The sequence below is a fragment of the Furipterus horrens genome, unplaced genomic scaffold (assembly GCF_987537825.1).
Source record: "Furipterus horrens unplaced genomic scaffold, mFurHor1.1.pri manual_scaffold_15, whole genome shotgun sequence".
Lineage (NCBI taxonomy): Eukaryota > Metazoa > Chordata > Mammalia > Chiroptera > Furipteridae > Furipterus > Furipterus horrens.
This window is the reverse complement of record NW_028327185.1, coordinates 18025195-18037204: the sequence shown is the minus strand read 5'-3', so window position 1 is coordinate 18037204 and position 12010 is coordinate 18025195. Positions and strand designations below refer to the sequence as shown.

At 57.5% G+C, this 12010-nt stretch overlaps 1 protein-coding gene across 1 annotated transcript; it reads left to right on the top strand.

Annotated features, from left to right (window-relative positions):
- The first annotated feature begins 2082 nt into the window (after nucleotides 1-2082).
- AGT (angiotensinogen) lies at nucleotides 2083-11434 on the top strand. Its single transcript, XM_090263344.1, has 5 exons — nucleotides 2083-2165; nucleotides 4124-4993; nucleotides 9066-9333; nucleotides 10006-10150; nucleotides 10902-11434. Exons 2-5 carry the CDS (start codon nucleotides 4162-4164, stop codon nucleotides 11091-11093), a joined length of 1437 nt encoding a protein of 478 aa, XP_090119470.1. The 5' UTR covers nucleotides 2083-2165; nucleotides 4124-4161; the 3' UTR covers nucleotides 11094-11434.
- The last annotated feature ends 576 nt before the right edge of the window (nucleotides 11435-12010 follow it).

Here is a 12010-nt window from a genome sequence, read left to right as displayed (position 1 = left end):
ACAGTTATGTTGCACCTGGCATATAGCAGCTGCTCAGTGAATAGGAATCCTTCCTTCCTGTGTCTTAGAGGCAACAACATCAAGTTTTCTAATCCCCCTCTTCCTTTTATTACATTTCCCTAGAGCAGAGCTCACAAGTCCACCTGCCCCGCCCCCTCCCACTGGCTTCTCAGACATCTCGGCCTGGCCCTCCCTCATTCTTCCCGAGGTCACTCTCCACCACAACCTTCGCCTCTGCCTTCCTCCTGGTCTTTGATGACCAGTAAAGAACTGGTAAATGATTGCTCAAGAATGCTTTGTTTGGATGGAGACATCTCAGCACCAAGGGCTCTAAGCCTTTATGACAGTCTGTCCCAAAGACTTTCCAGTCCTAACTTCTCACTTCTCCAAACTCTCCCTCTGGCTTCTGGAAAGCCACCTCCCGGTTCTTGCTCTGCCCTTCGGAACCCCTGCCCAGACTGTGGAAACAGTCCCCCATCTCTCTAGGTTTCCCTCTTCTTGCCTCATTTTTGTTTAATTATTATTTATTTTTCAAGGGAGGGGAAGGGGGGGAGAAAGAGAGGGAGAGAACATCAGGTGTGAGAAGTGTTGATCTGTTGCCTCCTGTACATGCCCCCAACCGGGGACTGAACCTGCACCCCAGGCATGTGCCCTGACAGGGAATCAAACCGAGACCTTCAGTTTTGCGGGACGGCACCCAACCCACTGAACCACACGGTCAGGGCTCGGCTCCCCATTTGTAACTCTCCCTGGGTAAACCGTTCCCCCCAACCCCCACAGGCAGGAGTTACACTGGACGCGTTCACAGCCCACCTCTGTGAATCCCACCCAGACCTCCCTCCTGACCATCGGAACGGTCCGCCCCAGCCTTCAGCACTGGGTGCCCACGCAGACCTCGAACAAACAGTCCCAAACCCCAACCCTGCCTTCCTTCCCCGGAGCGCTGTGCCGTCCGGGCCCTGTCCTGGTCACTACCGTTCTCTCAGTTGCCTGATTTGAGACGCTCTCTCCGTCTTTCCTCCAGCTTCCTATCCCAGCGTCACTACTAGGGCCACGTGTTGAAAGCCGGAGTCAAGCATTTTGTCACCGTCCTGCTCAGACATGTCCAGTCCCTCCCAGACTTGACCTCCAGGCGAGGTGTTGAGGCTCCAGCCCGCACCTTTCCTTTCTGCACCGCTGGCTTCGCCCGCCCCAGCTGGCGTGGCAACACGTTCCATCTTGTGGGTCAGCGCCTGTTCCTGAAGCGTTTGGCCCGCGCTCAGTGTCCAGGGGCAGAAGCAATCTGGCTGCTACGACTGCCCCCTTCCCGCCCCTGGGCCTGCTGCGTCGCCCAAACAAGTCTCTTCCCCAGCTCTTCCTTACTCTCGTGTGAGCCGCTCCCTCCAAAAATCCCTTCTTTAACGTCCAAGTCCAACTTATTTCTCTTTCCAGGTTTGACTCCCATGACGTGTCTCCCCGAGAGCTTCCCCAGCTTGAACGATGCTCCTTACCCCTGCCTGAGAGCATGTTGTTCATGCCCCCCCATCTGGCGGTGCCATTGCGAGCATCCAGCCAGCTCCCCGGCTAGATCGTGAGCCTCTAGGAGGTGCTTTGGCTTGGCCGTGTCTTCCTCTCTATGGCTATCAGGGGGCCTCAGATGCTTCTGTGGACAGCCGCAAAGCCGCTCAAAGCTGTATGGTCAAAAGTCAACCCCAGCTACCTGAGTGTGCACAGGCTTGGGCCCCTCAGAAGCACACACACCCCAGGCGAGCTCTGCCAGAGGGCTTGGTAGCTGCCCCTGGCCAGCACATCACATGCGGGTCAGACACACACCTCACACCCACGTGGGACGCTGCTGCGTCTGGTGACTGCGGCCCCAGCTCGAGTGACCTTCAGTAAATGTGTAACTGACCCCGTACCAGCTTCGTCTGTTCAGCAGCAAAGCGCATATCGATCAGCCTGACTTCCTGGAAGTTGTCCCAGATTGAGAGTCCCTCTGGCGTCCATCCCCCTCATCAGGCCTGGCAGCCTGAGGTCCCCACCCCCACTGTGATGTAACCCCTTCCCCCCGGCCTGGGGACAGAACAGTCTGGGAACGGATCCATCTCCACCCCTCAGATATAAATAGGCCTTCGTGGTCCAGCCAGAGAAAAAGGCCACCCTTGTTTTGGGGACAGAAGCAGAAGGTAAGCTGGGAGCCCCTCTCCACACACCTGTCCTAAGCCCTAGCCCCCTCCTGGCTTTCCCAGGGCAACTGAGTTGTCTACTGGGCTTAGAAGGCTGGGGCCTCTGTGGGGAGGGGGCAGAACTATCCAGGAGCCAGAGGCCAGGGGACAGTGGTGACCTGCACCGCAGGGGACATTATCCCAGAGACTCAGAAGATGCCGCTCCCCTCTGGTCAAGCTAGATGTCTAGACCTCGGCTGTCCTGCCCTCAGCCCCACCCTGGGTTCTGCCAAAGACTGGTCCTTCCCACAGTTGGCAGGGTGGTCGGTCCTCCTGCTCCCTCTGAGTGGGGCTAGGTCTCCTGGGGCTGGCACAGGACAAGATCATGGTGGCCAAGGGTCCTCTCCCAGCCAGAATGAACAGCAAGGCTTGTGCAGGCAGCGAGCCGGGGGAGGAGAGGGGCCAGGCTTGGGCAGCCCAGGGCTGTGTCCGCACAGGGCTCTGGGGAGGGGAAGCCCCCTTCTCCCTGCAGCCCGGTTGAGCAGAGCCGTCTGGCTCTGGGCTCAAGGCCTGGGTCCGTCATCACTGTCTCCCTGAGCCTCCATTGGCTGGTTTATAAAGGGGCAACTAACAATGCCTGGAACTCCCTTGTTCATGAACGAGGGTGTAAATTAAGAGCAACAGAACATGAAATGCTTTCTAAACTTTCGGATAAACTATAAAGGCAAATTCTGATTATTTTATTCAATAGGCAATATAGATCAGTTGCTTGTATGTGTGGATTGTGGTTTCAAGGTCTGGATTTGAATCCTAGTTCTGTCTCTTACTAGCTGCGTGACCTTGAGCCAGTCACTGAACCTCTCTGTTCCTCTGCAAAACAACATTAATGAATTTATTTGACAACAACTTTTCAAGTAGCTACTATGTCCCAGGCACTTTGGGGCGGCGGGAGGGGGAGGGGCAGAGCGGGAATGTGATATATGTCAGTGAAAAAACATAGCAAGAACCCTGTTCTCATGGGTTTGCATTTACATGGAAGGAGACAGGCAACAAACCCTAAACATAATAAATAAACGAGCAAACAAGTGAACGATACACAGTGTTACCAGGTGACCAGAGCAGGGTGAGTTCAGAGTGCCAGGCATGTCAGGGGCAGTTGCAACATGGCCTACAGCATCAAGGGAGCCTGGCAGTAAGGGGAGCGGGGGGCTGTTGTGGAGATAAGACAGTTGATATCCGAAAAGCCTAGGGCAGCGGTGACAAGCATGAGGTGTTAGCTGCCACCTCACCATTGTCATTGAGCCACAGGACCACCAGGAGTAGGGAAACCGAGAAGGGGGGCTGGTGAAGAGGGAGGCCAAGGAGGGGTGAGGGAGGAGAGGCCTGCTTGCAGGGAGTGGGCCTCAGGCCCACCACACAACCAGTAGACCCCACGAGGCCCGGACCCCCTGTGGAGTGCTGGCTGCTGACTGAGAGGCCTCCAGGTAGAAGAGCAGGTCCCTGCTGAAAGCAAACAACAGCCTCTGCCTTGAAAATGACGCAGGAAATTGCTTCACCTAAATGCCTGCCCTTCAGGAGTGCAAAGCGGGCAGGGGGCTTGTTTACCTGCAGGGCCCAAACCCCGCCCTCGAGGCCAGTTCTGCAGGATTTCTCCGGCACTCAGTTCACAGGCTTCCCCTGATGACTGGACCTTTTATCTGAGGATTGTGTAAACAGGAAGGGATAAGCCCACTGTTATAAAAATGCAACAAAACAGAAGAAAAAGTGAACCCTTAAACAGAACCCTGCAAAAGTGTGCCTCTGCATAGCTGGGTGTTTTGCACCTGGATCACAGAGATGTTTTCCGTGGACCTTTGAATCCGTTTCTTCTTGTTGAAATGGGCAGACATGGGTGGGTTTCTCCAGGCTAAACAGATACAGGGGATATTGGAACAAGTCTAGCTGAGCGCACTCAATAATCACCTTTCACCCTTCACCAGACATTTCAGGGTACGCAGAAGCGAGTGCCCCAGCAGAGATGAGCACCCCTGCGGGTGTGAGCCTGGCGGTCACCGCGCTTTGTCTCTTGGCCTGGGCCGGCCTGCCCGCTGCTGACCGGGTGTATATACACCCCTTCCACCTCCTCGTCTACAGCAAGAGCAGCTGCGACCAGCTGGAGAAGCCCAGTGCAGAGGCACCCAAAGACCCGACCTTCACACCCGTCCCCATTCAGGCCAAGACGTCCCCAGTGGACGAGGAGGCCCTGCGGGAGCAGCTGGTGCTGGCCGCTCAGAAGCTGGAGGGGGAAGACAAGATGAGGGTGGCCACCGTGGGGATGCTGCTCAACTTCATGGGCTTCCGCATGTACAGGACACTGAGTAAGGCGAGGCCCGCCGCCAGCGGGACCGTCCTGTCCCCGACGGCTCTGTTTGGCACCCTGACCTCCTTCTACCTGGGGGCCTTGGACCCTACTGCACACAGACTGCAGGCATTTCTGGGCGTCCCCGGGGAGGGTCAGAGCTGCACCTCCCGGCTGGATGGCCACAAGGTCCTCTCTACGCTGCAGACCATCCAGGGCCTGCTGGTCCTGCAGGGCGGGGCTGGCAGCCAGGCCAGACTGCTCCTGTCCACCGTGCTGGGCCTGTTCACAGCCCCCGACCTGTGCCTGAAGCAGTCCTTTGTTCAGGGCCTGGCCCCCTTCGCCCCTGTCGCCTTCGCGCGCTCTCTAGACCTGTCCACGAACCCAGAACTCGCCGCTGAGAGGATCAACAGATTCATGCAGGCTGTCACGGGGTGGAAGATGAGCAGTCCCCTGACGGGCATCAGCCCAGCCAGCACACTGGTCTTCAATGCCTACGTCCACTTTCAAGGTAAGGCAAAGCCTCCTGCTGGGCTCTGCCCCCAGTGCTGGGGGGCGGCAGTTCTCTGTCTGTGTGGCTCTTGTGTCCCACGTTTCAGCTGAGCAGGGCCCGGCCTTGGAGGTGGGCAGGGTGGCGGCAGACATGACATGTGCCTGGGGGCCACCCTCAAAGAGGATGGGAGTGGCTGTCCCCCGGGTTCTGTGGATGAGCAGTGCTTGGGCATTTGCCCTCACCCCCAACCAGCTGCCCCAGCTCTGCAGCTACTCCGCGGTGGCCTTCACGCTCATCCTCTAATTCCCTGTGATGGGGTGGAGAGGTGTCCCTGCCTTTGTCCCTGGTGAAGAAATAGAGACTCAGAGAAACAAAGTGACCTGCTCAAGATGGCCCAGCCACGAGCGAGGGGCCTGGGATCCGAACCCACAACTCCTGACCCCCATGGCTCAGCTCCATGCTGAGAAGGGCTGGGTTTCTGTCCCTTGAGAAGGCCACTGTCCCACGTAAAAATAACCACTTTGCTTAAGTCGCTCTCACGTTGGGAGGGTTGTTCCCAAGCAATCCCTGCTACACAGATTGCTCATTCATTCAACCAATAATCATTGAGAAGCTGCAAGGTGCTGAGCTGGGCATCTTGGAGGCTCCAAGTAGGAGGGAAGCAGGAGCCCATCCCCAGGTTGTTGAAGCGCAATAATTCGGGAGACAGATCCTTCGGGCAAATGCCTCGGCCACAGAGCTGCGGGCGGAAGTCCACCGCGAAGGTGCCCTGGGAGGCTCAGAGCACTCAGAGGAGAGAGTCCCTGGGGAGTAGAAAGGAAGCCTGGGGGTGACGAGGGGAGCAGGCTTCCAGTGAAGAGAAACTTGCAAGCAAAGGTGGCCCAGTTCAAGGCGAGGAACAAGATCGGGATATTAAGGTGAGAGAGGGGGACAGTGGAGGGTGGGGCTGGGAAGGTGGGTTGGGGCCAGATTTTTGAGACTTTGTGCTGCTGGGAAGGTGAGAGTTCTTCGGTGGCAGGTGTCCAAGTGGACAAGCGTTCTGCCCAGAGGTTGTCCCCATGGCCTGTGCTGTGGGCACTGGAGATGGGCGGGTCCTTGGAAGGTTTTGCAACAGTTCAGGCAAACTCTCCAGGGAACACGTTCTAAGTTAGCGGCCCTATGATTGATGGGTGGGTTGGGGAGTCTGCGTCTCAGGGACATGGAGGACAAGATGATCAAGATGATCAACCTCGTGGGGGACAGAGAGCCAAGTAAGCCAGAGGTTGAAGACAGAGCTGTAGAGAGAGAGGTTAAAAGAGAGCAGGATCATTTTCTTACTCCGGTCACATGCAGGAAGTACGTAAAATCGCACCAGGGAAGGACCTCCAACCACCCTGGAGTGGTGGAGGAAGAAGACAGACCCCATTGCTCAGGTCCCAGGTCGGACAGGTCACGGGGGCAGAGTCCAGCACAGGGGCTGGCCATCCGGTAGAGGAAGGCCACACCGTGCGGTGGGGAGGGGGCCGTGGGCTTGCGTGCCGTCCCGAAGCACGGACCCAGGAGGAGAGTTCTGAGAAAGTTGTGCCCCCCAAAAGACAAAGCCAGAGAGCCACTGGGGTCAGAAATGGGGCCTCGCTTCGGACAAGTGCCCGTCCGTGGGATCCCACTGACGAGAGCTGGACAGGAAGGTGAGAGAGGAAGAGGGGGAGAGGAAGAAAAAGGCATGCCACGCTCAGGACGCAGAAGTCCGGAGGCTCCCCCGGCCTGCTGGTCTCACGCCCTGAGCTTTCCTTGCCCCATTTCCATCATATGGGGATGCAGGCCCCTTTCCTGCCACCACAGGGTGTCCATTTATGAGAAGAGTGGACTGCGTCGGGGGCTCTAAGTCCCTTTTGGTGATAATGTCTTGTTACAACAACCTCAGTGCACAATTGGCTGTTTCTAACCAGCAAAGGCTGGGAATTCGGGAGCCCGTGAGCTCCAGGCGCCCTTTGCCTGGCACTTACTGCCACCTCGAGCCCAGGTGATGGCCCTGGCAGGTTCCGCAGCATCGGTTGACTTAACCTTGAGAGATTTACTTAACCTCCGGCGGAGAATGGCGCTTTTCAGATGAGCAGAGGGAAGAGGTCAGCCCCCTCAGCTCACATTCCAGCGTCTGTTTGTTTTAGTTTGTTGGTGGAAAAATTTTAGCTTTTTTCCTCTCTAAACAAAAAAGGCTCCTGCTGGGCCTGGTGGGCAGTGCTGAGGTCCCCAAGGGCAAGTGTGTCAGGAAGATCATCAAAGCTGCTGCTGCTTCTTCTTTTTTTTTTTTTTAGTTGAATTTACTGGAGTGACCTTGCTTAATAAAATTATATAGGTTTTAGGTATACAGTGTGTCGACCACCCCAAGTCAAGTCTCCTTCCATCACCATTTATCCCCCTCAACCTCCTCCTCCCTCCCCCCACCCCTTCCCTCTGGTAAAATCACCACCCTGTTGTCTATGAGGTTTTTTTCTTAATCCCTTCGCCTTCCTTACCCAGCTGCCCACCCCCTCTGACAGCTGCCGGTGTGTCCTCTGCATCTATGAGTCTGTTTCTATTTTGTTTGTGAGTTTATTTTGCTCATTAGATTCCACATAGGAGTGAAATCCTGTGGTCGTAGTCTTCCCCTGACTGGCTTATTTCACTCAGCATGATGGTCTCCAGGTCGGTCTACGCTGTTGCAGAAGGCCACACCGCAGCTTCTTGCTCCCACACTCTTGCTCCAGCTGGTCTGTCAATTGTCACAGCGCTCTGGGTTCAAAGCACAAAGAGACACTGGGTCTGCTCTCCCTTCTCACAAGACCCTGGGACGGACAGCTGAGCTGGTCCGGCTCCCTCCCACCAGGAACCCCGTCCTTCCACCTCCTCCCTCCGCCCCCTTGGCTCTGTGAGAAGGAAGGTGACCCTTTTTTTTAAGCTTCCTCTACTCAGACTCCTGCGTGCCAGGTTCCCTGGGGCTGCTCCGTGACAGCTCTTTCTCGGCCTCACTTTTCTTCCCAGAAACACCACAGAATGGGCCTTTCAAGGCCAGAGGGAGGGATTCAGAAGGAGGGGTGGGCCAGTGGCACGTCTCAGAGTCGTTCTGAGTGACAGTGCCTTCAATGAGAGTTTGCTTAGAGCTGAACTCTGTAACTGGCTGCCTCCACTCACTGACGGGCATGGGACAGAGGGCTCAGCCTTGTGCCAGGCCCAGCAGAGAGGTGCACAGAGCACATCAGCTCAGATCCCCCGGGCACAGCCGGGCTGTATGTCCGTCCCTGGCAGCAGGGTGTCTTGAGTTACGCAGCCTTCTTTCCTGGAGCGGCATGCCCAGCTCTCAGTCTGTGACTCTGAGAAAGGGAAGGGGGACCCTGGAGGACAGCCGGCAGCCTCTGTCACATCTGGTGCTGCACGTGGATTAAGACATGAGCATGCACCAAGCGCGTTTGGGGCAGTGAAGCTATCGTGGACGATACCGCACACACTTCCAGACCCATAGCATGTACCACACGCAGAGTGACCCCTAATGGAAACTAGGGACCTGGGTGACAGCCATGTGTCAGTAGGTTCATCAGTGTTGCGGGAGGTAGTGCTGACAGTGAGGGAGGTTATATGGGTGTGTGGGGGGGGTAGCAGGTACATGGGAAATCTCTGCACCTGCCTCTTAATTGTTCTGTGAACCTAAAACTGCTCTAAAAGGTAAACTTTATTTAAAAAACAATAACAAGGGAAGCATGCAGGACCACAGGCCTCAGGCCACAGCAGATCCGGGGTCAGTTTGCCCCACTCGTTCCTGGTATGGTAGGTTCCTTGAGCTCTCTGACGTCCTTTGTGGGCCTTACGTAGGTGACTGCAGTCCCAGGCTGTGCCTGGCTGTGCCATATTTTCACCATTGGCATTAGCATTACCTTAGTGAACTCACAGGGGCTGCATTTTGCAGGAGGAGGACTTGACCGGCCCTCGGGAAAATGCAGGGGAGGGCGGGCAGGCAGGAGCGAGGCCTCGGGGGTCTACCTGCCCAGGCCTGGCTCTCAGCCCAGCCCCCGCACCGCGCCCACCCGCCTGCGTGGCCTGGCTGACTGTCCCCTTGTGTCTCCGTCTGCATCTGCAGGTCAGATGAAGGGGTTCTCCCTGCTGGCGGCGCCCCAGGAGTTCTGGGTGGACAACACCACCTCCGTGTCGGTCCCCATGCTCTCGGGCACGGGCACCTTCCAGCACTGGAGCGACGCCCACAACAACCTCTCCATGACGCGCGTGCCCCTCAGCCAGAACGTGGGCCTGCTGCTGATTCAGCCCCACCGTGCCTCAGCCCTGAGGGAGGTCGAGGCCCTCGCCTTCCAGCACGACTTCCTGACGTGGACCAAGAACCTGTCTCCCCGGTATGGCCCCCAAGGAACCCCTCGGAACCTCCTGGCTGCCCCCCTGCAAAGTGGGGAGCTGTGCCAGTCCTTCTGCTTAGAGTGGGAGGGGACATGGGGGGCATGGGCCCTGGGCACGGGGCAGGGATGGGACCCCTGCTGCTCCGGAGCAGACGGCTGTGTGCCCACCCTCATCTCTCCATCGTCTGTTGACCCAGTGCTCGATGTATTAGTTACCCTCTTTCTGACCACGGGAGAGGTGATTTTCCTTGGGCTTACATTTACCACCCCCTCCCCCCCAACCCCACTGCATTTGGAGGGCCAGAGTGCATCTCAGTGCCCCCTCTGGGCGGGGACCCTTTTTGACAGTGGCCCATACACATGCACCATCTGCTGTGTTCCAAGGGCTTCTCGGGGACTGACTCTGCAGCCGGGTTGGGCTCCTTCTGAGAGACACGGGGAGGGCCCTTCTTGGGGAGCCGCCCTTGACTCCAGACCCCCGCTGGTTGGCTGCTCATGTCGTTTGCTCCTCTTCTGGGACAGTGATAGAACTATGTCTCCCCACTCGTAAACGTCCCCTCCAGCAGAGACACACGCCAGCCAGCTGGCTTCCCGCGTCATCAGAGCCCCCCTGGGTGGCCCCGGCCTTCTACAGGGAGCCACCTGGGCCTTAACTGTGGGTCCTCTCCGCAGGGCCATCCGCCTGACCGTGCCCCAGCTGGTACTGCGAGGGACCTACGACCTGCAGGACCTGCTCACCCAGGCCCAGCTGCCCACTCTGCTGGGTGCGGAAGCAAACCTGGGAAAAATCAGTGACGCCAGCCTCCGAGTCGGACAGGTACCGTGCGGCCCGTGCCTGAGTCGGGTCTGCGTGTTCCTGGGGTGGGAGATGTACATGGAAGGGACACAGAGGAAGCTTCCAGAAGGTGGGGTAGGGCAGCAGGCAGAGGAGAGCATGGCCAGGTGGGTGTGCATCCAGGGTGGGAGAGATGTGACCAGAGCTTTCTGGGGCTTTCCAGAGGCAGGTGGAGAGCAGCAATGCCCCGCCCCCTCCATCCCTGTGTTCTGTGGCCCTGCCCAGCCTGACCTAGCCTGGGGTCCGGACTAGGAGAGCAGATGTCCCCAAGGCCTGGGCTGGCCCTGTCAGACAGCTCCTGGCTTCAGAGAAACTCCGCACAGAGAACAGGCTCCTGCGCTGCCCCCGGGGTGACGCACCTCAGCAATGAGAAGGGCCTGTGTGCTCTGGGCACCTCCTGCGCTCAGTGCTATAGGGACAGGTGGCTGTTGTGGGCTTCGTTCCCAGTCCTGGCCTCAGAGAGGAGGGGAGAGGAGCCCCCAGGGCCAAGTGAGCGGGAGGGCCCCAGCCCTGGTGGGCCATGGTGGGGGAGTCAGGGGTTTTGTGTGGGACAGCGAGCCAGAAGGTGCACTGGCAGGTCTGAGGGACACTTCGGGGAGGAGCCCTCATGAGGAGGGCCTGTGGGCGCCATGCGTCATCTGGGCAGACTAGGCCTGTCCCCCACTGCGGCAGCTCTGTGCAGTCGCCCTTGGGCCCCGCAGAGAGAGCAACCCCGGCACTTGCTGCTTTGCAGGTGCTGAACAGCGTTCTGTTTGAGCTCAAAGCAGACAAGGGAGAGCAGCCCGCAGAGTCTGCCCAGCCGCCGGCTGGGCCTGAGGTCATGGAGGTGACCCTGAACCGCCCGTTCCTGTTTGCCATCTATGATCAAGACTCCACTGCCCTCCACTTCCTGGGCCGCGTGGCCAACCCTCTGAGCGCGGCGTGAGGCCGGCCTGCTGTGGACACGCGGCCGCCACCGTGGGCGAGGGCAGCGACACGCAGCGGCGCTCACTTGTCACCACTGTTCTGCTTTTTCTTCTGATGAGGCAGCTGGGGCTGGAAAGAAGCCGTTTCTCCTCAGTCAACTTGGCGAAGCAGGCCCTCGGGTTCTTAGGTTTCTCTTGGGAGAGTCGGGGTGGAGGGGGGCCCAAGAACCAGCGCTCAGCACAGCACAACTGTTCTGGAAGGAGTTTGCACAGACCAACATGTTTGTGGAACCAGTAATTGTTTCCTTTTTAATTGCAAACATAAATTGGGGTTTAAAATTAAAAGACACCTGCATCAGTGCCCGGGTTTATATGAAGCTTATGGAGGCGGAGTTATGGCCTGCCTGCTGTCTCCACAATGCCTGGGTTTTTCTTCCCCATGATACTTGTGATTTTTGAACAACACAAGCATCTGAATATATGTTAGAATGTAACACCGTGGGTGACTATCCTGTGCTATTAATAAATGTCTTACAAAAATAAGCAAAAAAGAAAAAATTCTTTCACTCAACTGAACAAATACATGCCATTCAGCAGACAAATTGTACAAACAAAAGTGCTTTCTAGGACTTTGAAGAAGCTGAGGACGATGTGCTTTTCTGGACCCTTCCTTCCTCAGCGGCAGTGACTGTCTGTGACGGACAGGTGGGCCTGGGGGAGCCCTGCACCCCCACGCTGCTGGGAAGGAGCAAGACAGACAAGCGCGTCTTTGTTCCTGGGACACAGGGTCAGGCGGCCAGGCACGTGCCCAGGAGCAGAACACAGAGAAGTCTTTACACGGGCACATTCCTTTCTGTCTGTTGAGTGTCCCTGCCTGTCCTCCGGGGGGGGGGGGCGGTTAGGCCCCTGCCTGCCAAATCCCAGGCAAAGCCTGAGG

Bases quoted from the DNA above. Each gene is read 5' to 3' on its own strand.
- AGT (XM_090263344.1), top strand. From the start codon at position 4,162: ATGAGCACCCCTGCGGGTGTGAGCCTGGCGGTCACCGCGCTTTGTCTC. The intron at 9,334-10,005 runs GTATGGCCCCCA...TCCTCTCCGCAG, and splicing joins ACCAAGAACCTGTCTCCCCG to GGCCATCCGCCTGACCGTGC. The intron at 10,151-10,901 runs GTACCGTGCGGC...GCTGCTTTGCAG, and splicing joins CCAGCCTCCGAGTCGGACAG to GTGCTGAACAGCGTTCTGTT.